Source organism: Dioscorea cayenensis, chromosome 18 (genome assembly GCF_009730915.1).
Source record: "Dioscorea cayenensis subsp. rotundata cultivar TDr96_F1 chromosome 18, TDr96_F1_v2_PseudoChromosome.rev07_lg8_w22 25.fasta, whole genome shotgun sequence".
Classification (NCBI taxonomy): Eukaryota; Viridiplantae; Streptophyta; class Magnoliopsida; order Dioscoreales; family Dioscoreaceae; genus Dioscorea; species Dioscorea cayenensis.
In genome coordinates, this window is record NC_052488.1 from 8,227,454 (window position 1) to 8,250,031 (window position 22,578).

Below are 22,578 nucleotides of genomic sequence, written 5' to 3' on the forward strand. Positions count from 1 at the left end.
TTTCACAGCTTAATAAATATAAAAACAAATAAAATAAATTTAGAATAATTAAAATGGAAAAACTTGATCATTATACATCGTACATACAAAGAAAGAAGCTCCCACAAAAACTCAAGCATTATAAAAGAAATCAAATTAAATCGCAAAAGAAATAAATTATACAGTAGCATTGATCCATAAGCCCTCCTCTTCTGCTAGATGATTTGTCAATCTGAATATCAATCCTCAGTCATGGTCTTTCCCCAAAAAATTTTAATGCTGAACTTTAAGTACAGGAAATGCGATGACGTCCCGAATGCTGGCTGAATTTGTCAAAAGCATCACAATTCTATCAATTCCGAGACCCTGAGAAAAGAAAAAGAAGACACCCGAGATCATGCTCTGAAGTAAAATATACACATAAAGATGTAAATAATTTTTATCGTAAACATCATTCTCAAAAAATCCTCATGCTAAGCAAGGTGCACATTGTTGTACTATGGAACTCTTTCAGATTTGTCATCACATAATCAGCGAAAGGTTTTCTAGCTTCCAGTAAACATAAATCATCATTTTTCATCACTAGAACTCCATACCAAGACCAATGAAATGAATCAATAAAGCAATTCACCAGCAATATTTGCATGTTCTATTTTAAGCAACCTACAAAATGTTGACATAAAAATAGATTGGAATTGGATGTTCATCACATAATTGTAGCAACCGCACGATATCTGACTCAACAGGAGTGGATAATTGCAAGTTAACTAAAATGATCATGCGAGTGAGAGCAAAAAACATGATGATAAAAGGCAGGGCCGTTTTATTACCCACATAAATAATTAATAAATATAAGGCTGCTAAAAAGTAAAAGAATAATTAAAATATGATGATTATCCATGCCCGAAAATTGTAATCCCATAACAAATAAGAAAATAGCGGAGATTCAACTTGTCATATTATTTCACAGTGACATATCATAGCTTTCTCAACTCTTTTCTGTCTCCTTCGCCAGCTCTTATTTAAGAGTATAACAGTCCTAACTGAACACTACAAGCTTACGAGATTCTAACTCTCACACACTACTCTCAAGGCTCAACAGCCATCAATTGCATCACCACATGTTACTTCCAATACTTAATGAAAAACAAAATGAAACTAAATAGTTATTCTACCTCCTTTCAATTGTATCCAAGCTCAGGTCAAACATGCCCTTTCCTTGTTATGCTCAGGCTTGGCTTGTTGTAACTCAAGACTGCTAAATCTAACAGGCTTCAGTTCAAGTCAATGTAAGCTGGCGTGCCAGCTTTTAAAGGAAAATTAGTTTTCAGTGTTTTATTGTCTATAGGTTCACAGTCATACACCTGGATGCAACCTAACTTACTATTGCCTAATTTACTTTTTGTAATAATCCAATAAAATAATAATTTATAAGTACTTGAGTAACTTAACAATGAATTAAGGCATATATACATAAAAGATTTATACAAATTTTCAAATATAAAATTTAATTGAGGCTTATTGGGTTGAACTCAAAGAAGCTTGCCATTGTTTAAGCACCACTGATTTAATAATTGAACCTAGCATCTATGTTCAACTTCAACACATTTATTAATAAAATTAAGCTGTTTGACAGTCCTAATTGTCTCTCAGAAGTAGAAATAGGGTCAATATTAACACCTTTGTTTTGGTTCAATTGAAATATTTAGCATATTTTTAATACTTCTCCAATCAGTGAGCTCATAACAAAAAGGGAAAAACTATTAATTCATTTCAGCTTCTCCAAAAGAAGGAAAACAGGAAACAATGGTCATTAACTTTCAAGTATGACTTCAACAACTAAATATGAAGGTCTGACATTTGAAACTGTAAAATACAGATTTCTCAATTGCAAATGGGATCAGAAAAATTTTAGGGAAAACATCAAAGTCAGCTAATTGGGTTGTTAAAGAAAAATAGAAGATGTTGTAGCATTTGATGAGTCATAGGCAAATCAACTTTTAATCTCTTTCAACAACAAATAATTTGAAGCAATCAACAAGATTTAAGCTGAAGCATTTGATACCCATGCACAAGTCATCAAGAAAGTTAAAATCCCATACAGAAGCATCACAATGCCTTACACTGGTAGTCAACATTGTTAATTTGTACCAAGGAAATAAAGCTTTCTTTTGTAGCAAAAGTCTAAAAGGTTAAATATGAAAGTTGCATCAGTGTAATTAAAAGCGCAAAGCGCCCTTGAAGCGATGAGAATGTAAATCGCTTGAGGCAACCTAGGCGCTCACCAAAGTGACATGAAGCGCTATTTAAAAATAAAAAAATAAAAATAATGTAGAAAAATATATTGAAATTGCAAAATATTGAACTTAAATTAACATAATAATCATCTACTAAAATATTGAAGATCCAAAATACAAACATAAACTTAAAACCACAAAAGATAATCTAAACCTTCAAATTTAGTATGCAAGACCTAATTTAGAATCTTAATTCTACTCTAAGCACCATCTAACTCTATTTGGCCATCTTCCTCATCATCTAGGCTATCGTTTCCCACATCGCTAGATTTATAATCCTCAATTTCTTCATCCGTCTCATATGAATCAAATCGTTTCATAATTCTAACTCTAGAACTAGAGCTTGAACCATTGTATATTGATCCCATTCTTGATCTAGTGAATATATGCATAAATTGGTTTTGAAAGTAGAACTCCTTCCCAATTAAACTTTCTTATTTTTCACATAAAATCTCTCAAGTTTCCCTTAGTTTTCTTATGAAGTTTCTTATTTTTTTTTAATCTCGTTCTTTGTTTTATTCTCTCCAAAAAGTCTCTCCGTATTCCAAAAAATGGTCTTAATTTGTTTTGAAAAAATAAAAAACCTCTTTTCTTAATTGTTACACTTTCCAAGTATAATTGTTTATATTTCCTAAAAGCATTCATTACTCTATAATATAGTTTCCTAAAAAACATTTAAAAAATATATTAAAAAAAAAAAAGATAAAACTAACAAAGGCAACGCTTTTCTTGATTTTTTTTTGCCTTGTGCCTGGGCTGAAGCGCTCATTAGGCAGCGCTCCTTGGATGCCGCCTCGCCTAGAGGGTTGTGAGGTGCTCTAGCCTCGCCTCACCTTGCCTGAGCACTTAAGCAGGCGCTTTTGCACTTTTAACAGCAGTGAGTTGCATATACTCCAAGAAGATGGCATCTTTCAAAATTCCTCCATGGTGATTGAACAAGTTTTGGGCTTAACAGCTGTTCTATTTTCCTTAAAAGCTTAGCATTATTGCAGACATAGTTATAATTTTCTTTTGCCATCATCGTGCATTGCTTTAACGACATCCAAGCACAAAGCAAAAGCTCAAGGAAAAAAGGTAATTTTTTTTCTTTAATAAAGAAGGATTCTGGTAACCCCAACTGCTACAGCAACATGCGAATGTGGAGCAACCAATAAACTCTATTTGGAAAAGGGAGCCTACTGCCATAGCTACACTGCAGAAAATATATTTATCATGAACCAAACCTATGGTTTTTGCTATGCATGATGAGAACATACAAGACAATATGAGTGATGCAAATGCAGTGATGGGTCTCTAACATATTCCTCCTGTTAATATAAGATCCACAACAGGATCCACAACAAAATATCTTTGTTTGGTTTTCAGAGAAAAATAAGATTATATAGCATTATATTATGGAATTAGGCATCATACCATTCCAGAAGCAGGGGGCATCCCATACTCTAATGAAGTAATGAAGTCTTCATCTAAAGATACTTCATACGAGTAATCATCAACCTCTCCTTTGTCTTCAATAGACTTTGACCGAGAGTCAAGTGATGCACGCTTTTTATCGTGTTGTTTTATTTGCTCTTCAAATCGAGACCTCTGTTAACATCATGGGCAATCTCATAAGCAAAATGGCCTTTGCAAGAATGATAAAAAAGAATTGGTTCTAATTTTCACTGAAAATGAATTACTGCAAGGCATTTGCATGTCCTCATAAATCATATACAGCATCATTGACATACTGCAAATAAGAAATAAGGTGCACGCTTTTTATCGTGTTGTTTTATTTGCTCTTCAAATCGAGACCTCTGTTAACATCATGGGCAATCTCATAAGCAAAATGGCCTTTGCAAGAATGATAAAAAAGAATTGGTTCTAATTTTCACTGAAAATGAATTACTGCAAGGCATTTGCATGTCTCATAAGCAAAATGGCCTTTGCAAGAATGATAAAAAAGAATTGGTTCTAATTTTCACTGAAAATGAATTACTGCAAGGCATTTGCATGCCCTCATAAATCATATACAGCATCATTGACATACTGCAAAATGGCCTTTGCAAGAATGATAAAAAAGAATTGGTTCTAATTTTCACTGAAAATGAATTACTGCAAGGCATTTGCATGTCCTCATAAATCATATACAGCATCATTGACATACTGCAAATAAGAAATAAGGTGCACGCTTTTTATCGTGTTGTTTTATTTGCTCTTCAAATCGAGACCTCTGTTAACATCATGGGCAATCTCATAAGACATACTGCAAATAAGAAATAAGGTGCACAAACCAACAAGATTGGCATCATAAGCATAAGATTAGATTATAACTTACGGAAGAAGAAACATAATAAACATCGAAGAAAAGATGAATATCAGTCTCTGAGATTTCCTATAGTAAATAAGGAAGTAAAATGTGTGTGTGTGTGTGTGTGCTCTGAAGGTACTCATATTTCATATACATCAGCATAAAATAAATATTTATGTGGAAGTAGTCACTTCTGACATTGTTTTGTGTTATTCCTCCAAATTTAGGTGGCTCAATCATCAACTAGATTTGCATCAGATCAAGTCTTTTATAAAGGACCACAGAAAAGTAAAATTAGAATTATCTACCTGATCAACAGGATCTGTCAATTCAGAAAATGCATTACCAATTTCACGGCCACATATGAAAAGTTCAAACCTTTCTGTGAGGCCTGCATACCTGTTAATGAGATAATTAGCTAATCAAATATCATGAATATATGCATTTGTACACATGAAACAATATATTTTTTTTAATGTATAATTTTATAACAAACATGTTTTTTGTTTTCATTTTTAAAAACTCATTCCTCAAACATATCAAGACAAACACATTTTCTTAAACCAGAAACCCAAAAAAAAAAAACGAAAATGGAAAATGTTTTCCAAACAGACAGGCCCTAAGCTTTTCCACCAAATGTGTATAAATTTTTGTCAATGGTATCTTAGACATTATATACTCCCTTTGGCTTAGAAGATAAAAATGAGGCTCCATTAATTTTTATTCAGACAAAGAGCATTGAAATATACATCATCTGACTAAGGCTTGCTGCAATTAAATTTATTATTATAACAGAAAGTGTTGATAACATTCATGAATGATTGACACTTGGGGATTGCTAGACAACTTTAAAGTGTGCTCAAGGTCAAAAATTTGACTGCTAACACACAAATGCTCAGAGCAAATGGAGTGGATCCCTAGGCAGGTGCTTACCTCACAAAATGGGTCCTCCTTATGGATATATATATATATATATATGCAAATCATGCAAATTAAGGCTTTCTTCAAGGTTTAGTTATTACCAAGACGCAACAAGAAGTATGGTGCAGCCAGGATGAGTTAATTAATTAGATAATTATGTGTGTTTTGAAGTTATCTTCAAATTTTGTTTTGAACTGTTAAGGTTGAGTATATCATTTCAGATACAAGTGATACAAACAACTTTCAAGTCCTTAAATTTAGGAGTTTGGTTACATTAGAAGACATGCTAACAGGAGTTTAAGGGCCTATATTTTGTGTTCTGTTAATAGTTTCAAAGAGGAATAGTTTTATTGAATAGAACTTAACCAGCAGTTGTTTTTCTTCAAAGAGTGATTTGGCTGCTGAGAGACTAACAATCAAGGTAAGAGACGAACACTTGTTGATCGCAAGAAGCTATCCAAACCTTCTCTCAGATTTGTTCTTATCCAGGAGTTTTCAAAAATTCCTCTCATTACTGTTCTGCCTTGAATAATTTCGCAAGCTAAATTTATGAATTATCTATTTTGTGACTTGGTAATCAGATGGTTGAATCAAATTTAAAGATATAGGAATTTCTTAGGAGTGGTTTAACAACAATTCCTCTCATTATTTGTAACCTACGTCTTCTTGATAATCCTTTCTTCTTTCATATTCTACAAGAAGTCATCTATTGAATATTTCTCTTTCTCCTACCCATATCCTACTCTTCACTTTTGCTTTTCCTTGTCTTCCCTGCTTAGTATACTAAATGCTTTCAAGGCTGTTATGGTCCCATACAAACTAATACCCATTTGGCTGCATTGATCACCTTGATGGTCTTTAATGAATTCCAGTGCACAAAGGATCGCTTTGAGGGATGAAACATCCATATGCAATTTTTCACAAAAATTGCATGAGATCTATATGTTATTTTTCAAGCATCTCTATGATGTCCTTAATGGAATTCCATCATGCAGTCCATTCTTGAAAAGCATTTCTGAAGTGCGCGCGCATGTCTTTACATTATATATTGATAAAGTGTACAATCAAAAGATAAAGTAAAATGCATGACCCCTTCCGCTTGGCATTCCATTGCACTATACAATGCACCACATCTATCTCTAATTCATTGTCAAAGGCAAACCCTACCACTTCGCTTTTTTAACTAAGAGGAGATCTTGATCTTCAGCTTTCGCTTCCAATGTTTCTTGGCTATCCAATTTGCCAGACTACCAAAATAGTTTAAATAGCATGGCAGCATGAAATGGGATGACATTCCTCAATGCAGTACACTGACTTTTAAGACCAATCAAGAAATAAATATGAGCGCTCACATGGTCACTATATCAGGTGCTCTAGTGGATGATGGCATAATGAAACATTATTGAATTTATTTCCAAGTGGAAAATTTGACACAGTGCTATGAAACAAGAAAAAAACAGTGCAACCTCACAAGGCATCTATATAACTGATGAATTACATTCGAAGTTTCCAAGATTTATGAGGTAGACTTGCAGGACACTGCTCAAAGATAAGTGTAATTTTATCTAAATAAGTGGCTTAGAATAGGAGGAATTTAAGTGTTGACAAGCATATCGCCTTTATTAAGGAAATTGGAAAGATCCAAGCACACCAGTTCAAGTCTAAGATCAAATTTACTGAAAAATACTTAGATTAAAAGCCATACATTTTCCAGAACTTAAACAGAGTACTTCATCGAAATACATGAAAAAAGTACTAAAAATTTAAAACATAATAGTATAAGTAGATACTCATTTCAGTGAAATTTGGGAAGCTATACCTTCGATGTGGTTTGGCCAGAGGAGATATCTCAATTGGATAGTCAAGAACAAACGTGGGTTGTACTAGTGTTGGCTCAACAAGAGTCTCGAAAACCTGAGTCCACAATAATTCACACAATTAAAAATTGGAACTTTAAGTAAGCAGGTTAAAATTCTTTCTATATTTCCACTGAGATGCAGGATTTGGAAACAGTTTCTTTTAGCCCTTCATCCTTGTTTCATACGGAAAGTCAAACAGAAATGAAAATAATTAAACAGAAAAAGAAATTTTATAAATAAAAGAGAAATGTTAATAACAAATATGAATACTAAACAGAAATAGAAATATTAAAGAAAAATGGAAAGTAGCCTTAAGGTAGGATGGCAACAGAGAACAATTATGGATGCAACAAAATAAAACAGGATTGGACATGACAGAACAATTTTATTGTTCTTGGATGAGTTTTGTGAAGCACACACAAAACAAAGCATAAGATACCAAATGTCAATAATGCATCATGCTATCTTATACATTTCTCTAATCCTTTCATGTTTGAAAACCACGACACAAAATTTATTTTTCAAAAACTTAAATGCTTGTTATAGATATATAATCATCTATTAAATTAAACAATTTGATTAAATATTTTGCCAATCTAAAAAGATAATAAATTATAATTTTTAAAGTTAATTTTTTTGTGCCAAAGTGAAATTAAAACAACCAATAAACATATGCATATCATATTACTTCTGCATTATGTCAGTAAAAATATAGAATTGGTTGCATACTCTAAAAAAACCCAAAATTATAATAAGTATGCTTTTGCAAGTGTATATATGTATGAATACTAAACTTGTTCCGCATATATACCTTTACAAGTTAGATTGGTTTTAGAGGGGTATATACACAATTACAAATTTAAGAAAGATAAATATACAAAAATCATACATAAAAGGGGTGTGCGCGTGTGTGTGTAGAAGACTCTCTATCATAGGTGTAGATATGCAAATATTAATAAAACGATATTTTGTATAAACAACTCTGCAAGGAATAAAATAAAAATCATGGTCTGAGGTGTATATATGCACCTACAACTCATACAAGGTATACATGTATGAATCTAATGTGTTTTAAAAATTATATACAATGAAAGCTTTAAATGGGATATGTGATAACTACTATTTATAGAGAAAGAAAGAGCTACGAAAAAGAATGATAATAGCTTGTCCCACCAAAGGACAAATTTATCCTTTGTGTTAGCATGGTATAAATTTTGTATAGTTTTTGTCCGATATGCAGGGAGAAGATCAGTCATTTTGTTCTAATTCATATCCATCCAACAATAAACAAAAATCGTTATATTTTTCCACGTTATCCCGCAAACTAAACACAACTTAAAGTCAGAGACTAATGGGAAATAAGATTTATTTGAAGAACTTTGAAAGAAGAAAAAAGTTTCAAAGGACCCCTAAATAATTTATTCTTACATGGCATATATCAGGTTCAAAGTAACCCTTCAGTAATGTTAATTCATAAATAATTAAAAGTGAAACATAATACACGAATGAACATAGCATTAGCAATAGGTCAGATTTATGTGCAAAGTTTCTCACTATCTGTCTCCACCATAGATCCACCTTGAAGAACGGTCCTAGAAAAAAAATTACTACATTGATGACAGAAATCAAGGAACCAAAGCATCTGACAAGCTTAGTGAGGACTGCACTAACCAATCCACTCACATGATGGGTGAGTGCACAAGGACATAAGGCTGAACAATTAGATGCATGATGAAGCGGAGTGAAAAAGTAACATAATTAACCAACTACACAGCACATGCAGCCATTTCAGAGTAATGCATAGAGATCTGTGACTACTAGAGTAATTAAGATATCTGAAAATATAAGCATGGGCCTCTCATCCTATTAGCTTAAGCTTTGGGTTGAATCAGACCTGGACAATATATTTCATTTGTATTTAACATGGTATTAGATTTTATTTTGTTTGGTTTGTTTGCAATGTGTTTAGTTAAACTAGACTAACATGGATCAAGGAGGCGCATTAGATTAATTAATAGATGCGAATATATACATATAGATAAAGATATAAGCATGGCCTCTCATCCTATTAGTTTAAGCTTTTAATTTGAATTAAGCCCAGATAATAGATAATGTGTCATTTGCATCTGGCAATGACAACCAGTGATAATTGAGTAACTAAAATAAGTAACCAATTTTGTACAGGTAAAGGTTACCAACATAAGCATTTGGTTAACCTAGAATTACAACTAGTGGATTAATGTCTCAGTTACCTGCGTGAGCACTTACTAATGTAGTAGTAGTTTCCAATCTCCAACCAAAGTCTAACAACTCTATCACAAAGATCCTTCTCTCAAGAATTAGAAATAATGTCAAGAAGCCAATTAGAAACAGGCCAAAATTTAATAATGAAAATATCATAGAAATAAGTAAACATCACATGGAAGCCATTTATTCATGAATAGTACTGCCTTATAGTGGTTTTTATTTATAAGCCTAAGAGATTGTAACCATAGGCTATTTCCTCACATAAGAAACACTCTGATTGCAGTAAGATTGATCCAAGAATCGTACCTATTAACATAAAAAAAAATAAAAAAATAAAAAAATAATAAAAATAAAAATAAAATAAAAATAAAATAATAATAATAATAATAATAATAATAATAATAATAAGATAACGATCTCCCTAATTGGTGAACAGATATTTATCCTACCTTTTAGTTAGGCTATTTCTATGTTGTTTGAGTCATGCCAAATTCTGGATGATCATGCATCTCCAAATAAGATTCAGCTGAAACTTCAATACTGATGCTTTTCGTACTATGCATTGCATACCTTGCATATTGATCAAAGATACAAATAGGTACCTCACTGGTAGAGATTTACATCCTAGGGAGGCAAACTTAGAGGACAGGTTTGTACTAAATGTACTTGGAAAATCAACCCTATGAAATTGCCTTATATATCAAGTGTAATGAAGGGTGGCAAACCATTAGGAGAAACTATACCAGGGAAAGAAAATTATGTCTTAGATAGAATATGCACTTGATGCCTATTGAACATTTGAGCCATAGGACAGAGTAAGAGACAGAGAATTATATATGTGCATATATACATATATATATATATATATATATATAAGAGAAGAAGAACAACAATTTAAGAATAGGAGTTAAGCATAAAAAGGAGACTGCTCAACCCCATTATTGATATCCTCTGACTTGCTGATTCTCTCCACCACTTTCCTCATTCATCTGCACTCTCAAACCAACACCTCTGCTCTATCCTATCCAAATGATTATAAACTAAAGAAAAAATGATTTAGAGAGATGACAACTTGACAATTTCCTCCACGTCACAGGCCATAGACAAAACAAGAAAGAGAAAGAAGGTAGAGTTATCTCGGACTATCTTCATCTTCCATACTCTACAGCCTAGAATGCTGTAGGACTAATAAATTTTAATTAACTGTTAAAAGGACTATACAATGCAATATGTAGATGCCACAGCAAGTTTTACAATATGATAAGATCAGTGTTGTTAAGGCGCGCCTAGGCCCCAGGCGCAGTGCTAAACCTCCTTAGCACCTCTAAGGGTCTAAAGCAAGGCGCTTTTAGTTAGGGGAGGCTTTTTTGCGCCTTTTTTTGAAGCCCAAAGCGCAAAAAAGGCGCGCCTGATTGAAAAAACTGTTAGTTTTCTATTATATAAAAGATCCACAGTTTACTAGGTATTGGTAATTGAAAAGTTCTAAGTCTGAAAACAAAATCAATTACCAAAAGTTAATCAAACTTAATTATCAAAACCAATCATCAATAATTATTTAAAATCCAATTAATTAAGCTTAAAGAGAAAACTCACATTATCCACTGCCCCTTTTAGCAAATCTATTTGGCTTTGTGAAACAGTTCCAAACTATTAAACATACATAGTTAAACATGTCAATACTGAAAGATATATGTAACATAATATTTAAGTTTAGCAAGCATTTAATTAATTATATAATTATTTAATTAATTAATTAATTATATTATAAGCGATGGTCCTATTAAAAGAATAGAATTTAATGACTACACAATAAATATATCACTATTTTTTACGGATCCTCATAGATGGCTATGATTTTGAACAAGGAAAACAAGATGAAAACATGAATTTAGAGTTTGACATTAATGATGATGATCATTAGCTGCTTATGATTTTAGAAATATAATTTTGAGCTTAAGATAAGACAAATTTGTTAATATTAGAGTTTAAGGCTTTAAGATTTCTTTATGAGTGTGCGCCTCGTTTTTTTTGCACCTTGCGCCTCGGGCAATAGAAGGGTCCTAGCGCCTCGGGTGCGCCTTGCGCCCTTAACAACATTGGATAAGATAGGTAATGCTAGATACTTAAATCAGGTCTCACGAAATAATAAATAGAAGATATCATGTCATTATGCTGTTATGTTGCCACTACTTGGTGCATTAGTACTGCTGAAAATATCAAAAACATAAGCTTCAAATTAAAGAAAACGCAATAGGCCACAAAATTCCTATCATGCCATGTAAAGATTTTAGGGTTTACCTCATTGAGAACATGCCCCACAGATGGGCATGTTTGAACCAAAACATGATCATCAGCTTCTGTACTACTTCCTAATAGTTGCCTTGCAGCTTCCACAGCAGATTTAACATCATCTCCAAACTGATTGAAATCAATCCCAGTGGCATCTTTAACAAGATCATGCATGGTTTCCCTCCTCCAAGGTCTTTCCAAACAAATCTCTATTCCCTATCAATAATTTAACAGACTTAGTTGCAGCAAAATAGAAATCATAATTAAAGCATACACATTAAACATATCATAAATAAGCTAAAATGAAGTGCAAGTTAGATTGTGTGTTTCGTAAATTCCCAAACACAATAGCTGCTATGTGCTGCATAGGTACAACATACTTTGAACTGATGAATTTACAATATTTGTAGAAAGCATGGCAGCAATACATTCCCTACTTTCAGACTGCAGATAATATCATTGTTAAATCCCCTATGTAAATTCAGAAAATTGAAGTAAAACTCACAAGTACTCTCGAAAACCTTAAAATACTATATGACTATGATTATCAGAACCTTGAAGTTCTCTGCAGTGCCATCACTCGCAAGGGGATAAATTTTTCTTGTAATGCATTGATATAACTAATCAGAACCCTAAAGTTCTCACCAGTGCCATCATTCACAAGGAAATACATTTTCCTTGTAATGCATTGATATACCTAAACAACTGTTCTTAAAAATCTCACTTATCCAACCATAAGTCATCAACATGTTTACAAGCAAAATACTCAATCAGTTCAAAAGACAAATTGAAAAAGAATCCAACTCTCTAATGATCCAGAATTTAACTTCAACTCATTGTTTTTAAAATCGAATGAGGCGTGCGCCTTGAGGCACACCTCAAGGCGAGGCGCAAGGGAACAGCCTCAAGGCACACTCCTTGAAGTTGAAAAATGAGGCTTAAGCCTCACTGGCAAAAGGCGCACGCACTGAGGCGCACCGCCTCCGTGCGTGTGGGGCTTAAGCCTCAAAAATCCTGATTTTTGTAATATCATTTTAATTTCTAAAGCAAATAAAAATTATTTATATGTATATACTTTCATTAATAAAAACTTATATATATATGTAAAATTCAATAAAAAAAAACTCATCAACACCTATGATTTTGCATGTAGTACGTACCAATTTAATTTTTTAATCTAAAGATTATGTAAAAATGACAAAATTTATCAAGATAAACTGCAAATAAGATAAGATGAGTTACAAATAAGATAAAATTACATATAAGATAAGATGGGTTACAAATAAGATAAGTTATAATTTTATTAATTTTTGGAAAAAAAAATTATTTTATAAATAAAAATAATATATTTTAATAAGTCTCAAAAAAATATTTATTTTACAAATAAAAATAATATATTTGTTACTTTGTATTTGGTAGACAATATTGTTGTTGTTTTTTCCCAAAACAAAAAAAATTTTGAGGCTTACGCCTCAAAACGCCTCGAGGCTTACGCCTCGCCTCACGGTTGAGAAGCGCCTCGAAACCCGCCTTGGGTTTTTAAAAACCTTGCTTCAACTCATCTAAAATATGTAAAATGTTTAAAAATCATACCTAATAAATTGGTAAAAAGTGCATATATACCCCTCTAAAAGATCATAACTGCATACATATACCACCATAAAAATCATACTCCCCCGGTCCTTTTTACTTGTCCACTTCAACTAATTCACATGAATTAAAAAGGTAGGTTAAAGTTAGTAATGTAAAATTTATAAAAATTTTATTAATTTTCTATGATTACCCTTATTTACAATATGATTTATTAAAATGTGTAGTTGAATATGATTTATTGGAAGTTGTAGAAGTACATTAAATATAACGGGTAAATTTGGAAAAATAATATTTAATGCTTCACAAATTTTCTACATAGACAAATAAAAAGGACCAAAAAAAACCTCTATAATGGAACAAATAAAAAAGGACCGGAGGGAGTATTTGCTTATATATATCCCCACAAAATACCAAAATTTGCATGTATACCCTTATGGTCAAAAGTCAACTGAATTTTAATGAACTTTTGAGAGGACCTAATATACATATAAACTTCTCCAAAGAAAAGGAAGATGACCAACAATGAGGAAAGACAAAAGAAGAAATACTATAGAACTCCTGTAAATATATGTATGTACAAAAGAAAAAGAAAAAGAAAAAAAAATCGCATAGAACAGACAAATGATATAAAATGGAGGGAGTTTTCGAGGATGACCCTCCTCATCCTCTCAATTGAATTTTTCATCACTAAACCTTTTCTGTCCTTGATAAGCAAAAAAAAAAAAAAACTATTGTCTGTGTGGCAATTCATCCATCCCAAACATATAACATGGAAAAATAATCGTAGTGGCTCATCACGTATCACATATTTTATTGAAGTGGTAGAATGGTACTTCAGAATAAAGTTGATTTAGTAAATTTTTTATCTTTGTTTCTTTAAACTATCAATTTTATAGGAAGTGCCAACAGCTTGTGCTTAGGGTGATGCTTAACTCAGGTACTTTTCTTCTTTATTTCCTCACTCCTTCAATATGAAAGGAAGATCCTATTAACTATCAAGGCCTGAAAGGACACCTGGTAGTCTATTACATTGACATCCTAAATTGCTGAAAAATAGGTGGCAACTCCTCACGCAAGCCAATACCAATTTGTCACAAAGACGCTCGTTACCAAAAGGTACACTTCAGTTGAAGCTATTCTACTATAAAGCGTCAGATTAAGAACATAAAAAAGTAGAGATTACCTGATAATCAATCTTCAGCTTTCCATGTACCACAAGAGAACATTGTGTTATTATCTCCTCAGCCAAGTTCATCATACTTTGGTAGTCAGAGTATGCTTCATACATCTACATTAAAACTAGAGAAACCAAAGTCAAAACCTTCTCTAGCACTAGCATTTTTTCTAAGAAAGAGATTATATCCTAGCAATGAAGTTTTTATAACATCAACATCTGGTAGTTAAGTAATCTCAAAGGTTATAGTAATGACTAATGACCTCAATGGTAGTAAATTCAGGATTATGGCGAGTTGAGATCCCTTCATTGCGGAATATTCTTCCTATTTCAAAAACCCTTTCAAGGCCTCCAACCTACAATTAGAAGCATAATCATACATTAAGCAAAGCACCATAAGTAGATTTACTCAAGAAAATGGATGTTCATATAACAATATAGAATAAAACTGATCGTTAATAAATGTTATTGATCATCACAAAGCATAAGTTTATTACTAAGATCTCAATATTAATTATAAAAAAAAGTCAGATTGATAATTTCATATATGCATACCAATCAATAACCACCAAAACCATACTTACGACAATTGCACAGTTTGTGCCCACAAAGAAATTAAAAAATCATCAAGCAAATTATATCTTTTTCCCTATTAGATGAATTTCCTAATGAAGTTCAAGCATATTGACTTATAAAATTGGGAAGATCAAATGATGGCCAAGCTCCCCATAAAAGATCTCCCCATGCCTTGCTCAGAATCAATTATCAGAAATGTGCTTGTCATCACTATTTTTCTATCAAGGTAGTACATAACAAGTTCAAAAAGTATTTTTATAACATGGAACAATATAAGGTTTTGCACCTGAGCTTTGATCTCAACCAAGATTATTAATGGTCTGATGTTAAGAGGTATGTCTACCTAATTAAGTCATATGAGAGGCATAGAAGGATTGAAAGGAGTTAACAACATATTATTTTCAAAGATAGTATAAAAGTTAACATTAAAACTATCATGTCTAAAATATTCTATAAGTGACACAACAGGTGAGAAGATACAAGGGTTTTTTTAAAATTTTTGGCTTACATCCTATATTTTGTCATTCCCTAGTTAGGCCAACAGAAACAACAGTCTTAAGAATAACAAAAAAAGCAAATTTCAAAATTTTATAAAAGGTTGAGAACAAAGCTCAGGTGCAAAACTTGGGCTTTTTCAATACACATGATATGTAAGGGTTGTAAGACTGAAATTCAAAAGGATCAAACCAAATTGAACTGGGTTTTCTCTGTCCTCTTTTCTTGTTACTTTCAAGATGGAATAAAGAGTTTCCAGTTCGATGCTTCATTCTTTCATCCCTTTTTATTTTTTAAGGTCAATGGAAGATCCAAAAGGATGAAATGTAATTAATGACCAAAGCTTAATGACATAATATTTGATCAACTAGATTAGAATGACCTGCTATAGAATAATCAACATGTTTGTAACGCAAATTTTTCAGGGTACGTTTGCATAAGCCTCCCTGAAACCTTCTGCAATTTCCAACTTCTTTATAACTGCATGTGTCAGCCTTAAACCTTTGTCATTATATGAAAACAACCATGCCAACTTATCGCCCTAAAACATATCTAGTTGTAAAGTTCTAAATAGACATGTGAAAGGCTACTGTAACACTTTTTTTTTTTCCTCAAATTTTTGAAGCCTTGGATAAGAACCATCAAAATTATGACCGGACTTTTTTATTACTCTGGAATTAAATATGTTGCAATTCCTAAGATTGAAATCAAGCTTGTCACCTTCTTCACATGTTAATATTTATGTAAATGTAGAGTGGATACAAACAATAAGAGAACATCTGTGTCTTGATGCTCATTTGAATTAAACATAAAAAATAAAAAGTAAAACATAAAAGTCAAAGAGAAGCATTTCCTTGGTCAATGACTTTATCGAAGAGTACCAAGATATGCCAAAGCAACTCCATGACACAAAACCAAGGCAACCCTAAACCAAAAAGACTTACAATGGTGGAATGTCCTGGATAAAGCACAACTTAAAATTTGCCTGGCAGGTTTGATAAGGGAAACTGATTTTCTACCTGAAGAAGAAACACCAGAGGATAAGAAAGTCTGATCGTTTATCTTTTAGTCTCAAGGAAAATATGTCACAATTATTTCATACTTAAACATTTTATTTTGCTTTTAGGATCCTCTGCAAGAAATTACTAGTTCTCTACCCAACTTCCATTTCGTATTTTAGAATTCAAGTTCGAGTGTATCTTTTAAAAACCAGCCCCTAGATTAAGAGCTAAGAGTACCCAAGATTCTCAAGGTCCAATAAGACTTGCATGTACGCCTAATATAAACTTCACCACAGATTTTAACACAACGCCAACTTCTATTTGAATTCCATTCAACTTAAACAATTGATTATCTGCAGCGATGACTGCCTACATGGGTCCTTAAAACATGATTGTTTTGTAAGCTCTTTTCATTTTTTTCAAAATGGATCTTGACACGATGGTTAGGTTCTCCAACAAACATCTGATCATACTGGTCTTTTCTTTGGTCCAAAAATGCATGAGAATCAACAACATTACCAGACAACTATTGATATTATTAAAGAAGTCCAGCTCAATTTTGAATTTAAACAGAGAACTAAAAGTAGACAAAGGAACCTTAAAGAATACCCATAATCCGGAATTCAAATAAGCATGATATGGGACAGAAAATAAGACAAGACCAATGAGAGAATCCCAATTTTCAGTAAATATGACAAGAAACATGAACCATCCATCTACGAACAAAGGTTAACTACACAACAAAACATTAAACTGTCCATCAACAGAAACTATTTAAAGATCTGGAAAGCAATTTTAAAAATACGCTATACTTTTATATTCCTAAAGTAGAACATAATAAGGAAGATGCACAAAATGTATAACCAGCATTCTCTTAAGGTGCAGTTCAGTAGCAATTCTCAAGTACAGATCTCTCCCAAGTGAATTATGGTATGTGATAAATGGCCGAGCCTCTGCACCACCAGCTTCTCCCTGATTAACAAAGTTGATAGATTAATTATAGTCTCAAGTTTTCAAACAATTTAACTCATGCATAAAGTAGAACCAGCAAAAAATTGCACTGCATAGCCAATTAACAGTAACAAAAAGTGAAAATTTGGAACGCCAAACAACAAATTTAACCAAATAATTTTAGACTATACAATTGATATACCATGAAAAATTCAAGAGTAAGAGGGGATACAGATGGAGATAAGTCATGCAATGTAAAACAGCAGCATATATAGCATAAATTACATTAAACATGCAACACACACTTGAACCCTCTTACTCAATTACCTTAGCATCAATCAAGCACTCTCCACATGAAAAACATTGGAAACAACCAAAGCATAGAAAAATGTAAGAAGAAAAATAAATACAGCAGAATAAATAGGGTATGCCCGTTTACACATGCAACACACACTAGAACCCTCTTACCCCATCACTTAGCATCAACCAACCACTCTCCACACAAAAAACATCAAAAATAACCAGAACAGCATTCAAGCAAAGCAAGCAAAATTGTATAGGTACTAAAAATTAAAGAAACTACCCAAATCTGAAATTTTTAGCAACATTACAGACCTATAGTCCGATTTATATTTATTTCTTGTGCCTAGATCTGAAGGAACAGGAAAATAGACCTATCACAAGAGTTCGTCCAACTAGGGCAAGTCAAAGTCACCAACTTGTTGCTCATCTTATATTTATTTATTGCCTCGTAGTATATCAACAAATCACCCTAACGAGCTCTAACTGATCTGTAAACGATATTTCCGATCCAACTAATTAAGTGATTGAACTAGCTTGAACACCATAAATTCGGATTTACATACACAAGTGGAACAAAAACTTTTATCAAATAGTTGAACTTTGTTTTCAGCAAGGACAGTAAAATGTGCATAATGTATGAGAAAGTGAGCCATTAGAGTATGGTAAGCAAAAACACCTGCAAAACTGGAGTTTCAACCTCAATAAATCCTAGAGATTCCATTGTCTTGCGAATCTCAGAGACAATCTGCATTATTAATCAAGTTAATAGGCAGATGTTTTTAGATCATAAGAATATAAATAAATATAATACAAGGATGAAAGATATTCCCATAGGAACTATGATATTAGAACTGAAAAAAGAAATGGCAAACTATGCTGACATTTAATCATGAATTGAGCAAAAATGACAACATGAATGAATGAATATTTATTAGACACAAGCATACAAATGAACTGCTACAATAGCATTTATTATAAACAATGCATGGCCAATAATCAAATAAATAAGTAAAGAACCTTAAAGTAACTTCAAGAATAAAGAAAAAAAATTCCAACTGAAGGGAAGATGATCCAATGCAAAATAAATAAAGAAGAACTACAAGCAAATAAGGTGTAAAGATTGGATAAAAATGGAAAAATGGCAAAATGCAAAATAAACAATATAATCTTGTGAGCCTCTCATCTTTAGTTAAGATCAGAATGACCAAATTATCTGCAAAGGAATTTAAGGAAGGTTCATAATTAAGCAGTACAGGGGCCAATTGCCCAGCATAAATGTAATGAAATGATTGATCTGACAGTAATACAAACTTAATGGTGCCACAAAACACAATATCATTAGTTTCACACCTTAGCTCTCACACGAAATACATCAACAACATCAGGATTGGCAATCATGTCAACGTACCTGAGCATGATAAAGTATAAGTCAGCAAGTGCCCAAAAAAAGAAGCTACCCAAAAAACCATGGATAGAAGCAACGAATAGAGGTAAATATACACAAGATACTTCAGGAAATATCCTATCTAGCAAAAAACACAAGTTTCAGTATGAAACACTAGATAAAATTTAATCATTAAATATGTCAGAGATTATAACGACTAAATTAATACCCACTAATGTGCTTGCCACCATGCTGCAAAAGGGAAAATAGAAAAAAAGGTTATGCTTCAACTAAGAGAAGGCTGCAGCAGTTATTAGCCTCAACAAGAACTTACACCATCAAATAGATAATGATTTCTTGGAGATTGACGCCTACAAAATCACTTTCAAAGAACAGCAAAAGCTACATAGGTGAATACAACATGAAAAAGTTTTAAAAGGCCAACCAAGTCATATGGCTTCCTTAGTGAAGTAGCACTCTTGCAGAAATATATGTGGCTTCATCTGTTGAATGAGAAAATGATAAACCAATAAAACCCTTATCCAAGTGGAGGCAATGTACATGATTAAAGACTAACAATAAGACTGTGGAAACGGTAAAGAATTGTTGAATGTCAGATTGTCCTTAATGGAGAAGGCAAGATTACCTTAATGCAATACTACACCAATGACAGTTGGAAGTTAAAAAAAAAATGTTATGTACAGATATACCCCTCTCACAGGGCAATCTAATCAACGTACAAAAAGTTGCATCTGTTAATAGTCAGCAATATTGGCATTGGACAGTTACAGACAAAAGATTAAAAACCTAATATGAATGCTCAGAACTTTAAGAAATCATCCACAAATGCACATCACAGTTTGAAAGGTTAGATGATTACTGCATATATAAAGCACAAAATAAATGGTAAAACATTTTGGGGAACACTTAAGCTTTGGTAGAATGTGAAGGAACCTCTGTCGATAGCGCTTATCCACATCAGTTAAACCATGATACTTATCAGGCAGCGGGAGAAGAGATTTTGTCAGAATCTTGAAAAATTTTACGTAAACGGAAAGCTCCCCTGGAAAATAAAGTAACAAATGTCAATCTCAATTATTCACTGGAAAAACCAGTCTATTAACCATGGCTGGTAAAAAATACAAAACAATATTTTATAACATTGATAAAAGCTTTTCCTTTAAGCAGCATTACTATGTAGAATTACCACATTTAAAATGGGTTGACTTCGAAAAACTTGATTTGACATATTGACTATCTTAAACGATGTATATTAATAGAAAAAATAAAGCAAACAATTATTACAACAGGATAAGATCATTTAAAGAGAGGTCGATGGTATTGTCACATCAATCATTCCATAGGAGAATATGTACTAAAAGTAGAAGTAAATATATATAGAACTAAAAAATATGTAAAAGAAACAAGATAATACTTGCCCAATGCATACCTTTTTCTGTCTTCTTTATCGAACCGCTTGCACCTACTATATCTCCTATGTCAATAAATTTCTTCAATTGATCAAACTGGTCCTCAGCAAGAACTTCCTTCTCACAATAAAGCTATAATTGAAGCAGAAGGATGTTACAGGACAATACACTGTGCAAGCAACTACAACTTTATGCAAACAACAATTATAAGCCTTAGTTCAAACCAAATCCATGAGATGAAGATTTTGAAGGAAAGTTAAATATGCACTCATAATGAAATATATACATAAGGTAACACAAACAGAAAGATACAAACGCAGAGCACCAAAAATAAAGAATAAATGTATTAAAGAAAATGAAGTGATGCATTAAGATCAAATTTAAATGTCTTCGACTACAATTATATAAAAATAAATCAGCTAATTATAAAGAAACAACATTAAGATCATCACATTTCATATATATTCACTTTTAATTACCATACTTTCTTAAGGCAAAAAAAATAAAAATAAAAAAAATAAGCACTAACACAAAAAATCTTTGGGAAAGTAGTCAAGTGGAGGAACAAGCAGACCTGGATTGTCCCTGACTCATCCCTTAAAGTCAAGAATGCAAGTTTACCAAATGCTCTACGCGCAATAATTCTTCCTGCAATTGATACCAATTGATCTTTGCATTCTTCTCCATCCTTTAAATGGCAATAGATATCTTGAAGCTGTTTCGCAGAATGACTTCGTTCCCACTTATATGCATATGGCTCATAACCCTTGGTCCTTAGTTCTTCCACCTGCAAAGCAATTGCACTTCACTACCGCAACAGAAAAATCACAGAACTCTCTACTTTCATATTTCAAGAAGGAGATCGAGAAAGTTACCTTCTTGAGACGGATGGCGCGAACAGAGTCTTTGTCGGAGGTGGAGGCGGCACTACGGCGGCGGCGATCTGTCGGAGTTGTTGTATGGACGTCGGAGGGACCGGTGGTGGCAGCCGCTGCAGAGGAGGAAGAGGAACAGAAGCGAACCCCAATCCTGGCGCGGCGAATGGTGGCAGACCTGACAGCCAAGCCGAAGAGTTGATAAGAAGCCCTCCATGCCCTCAAGGTATCCATGGTGTTGTGCTGCGTATAGAGATGAAGTTCAGGAGGTTAAAGGATGAGAGAGAGGAAGGGGATGGCGTGATATAGGAGTGCAAACAAGCACGTATTGAGCTCCGCCACCTACTGGTTTCAGCTGGGGTGGCAAACTCGAGCTCGGCTCGTGCGGCGGCGATTTACCGCAGGAGCAGGAAGCGGTGATGCCGGTGCTCCGCCGAGCGAGAAAAGCCGGCCACGTACGCGAGAGACAGAGAGAGAGAGAGAGAGAGAGGAAAAGATAATTTCGGGGTTTTTGTTTAGAATGGGACTGAATATTTAACAAAAATATAATGTTATTAAGAAATAAATTTTTGAAAGTTTTTATTAGAACAAATTGAAATTGCTCAAAACTTCCCTCTAACTTTCCCAATTTGTGTACTAGTCCTTTGATATTTTCCATATTTCAAAAACTTGTTTTCTACTAGATAGGTTGTGACTGTAGCAACAGTGATTTTACTGTTATAAAACCTTGAGCTTCCTCATGATTTTATGAGTGGGTTTGGTAAATGTCTTGTCTGTAATAGTTATTAGTTTGAGTCTTATTCTGAATTCAACTTCGTGATGATATTGATTAAAACTGAATTCAAACTAAATAAAATGTTTCATGACGTGGAATCATAATTTAATTCTAATTGGCACTTTGAGTTGTGATCTAA

General features: G+C 33.0%; 1 protein-coding gene across 1 annotated transcript; it reads right to left on the bottom strand.

Annotated features, from left to right (window-relative positions):
• Positions 1-19: 19 nt before the first annotated feature.
• LOC120281953 (lysine--tRNA ligase, chloroplastic/mitochondrial) lies at positions 20-22,172 on the bottom strand. The gene is made up of 15 exons (XM_039288647.1): positions 22,011-22,172; positions 21,665-21,907; positions 21,364-21,576; positions 20,810-20,921; positions 20,314-20,422; positions 19,326-19,383; positions 18,652-18,720; positions 17,586-17,693; positions 14,913-15,005; positions 14,659-14,763; positions 11,892-12,098; positions 7,307-7,401; positions 4,875-4,965; positions 3,690-3,863; positions 20-345 (listed from the first exon to the last, which is right to left on the bottom strand). The coding sequence occupies exons 2-15, from the start codon at positions 21,896-21,898 to the stop codon at positions 253-255; spliced, it is 1,761 nt and encodes a 586-aa protein (XP_039144581.1). The 5' UTR covers positions 21,899-21,907; positions 22,011-22,172; the 3' UTR covers positions 20-252.
• Between the last annotated feature and the right edge of the window lie 406 nt (positions 22,173-22,578).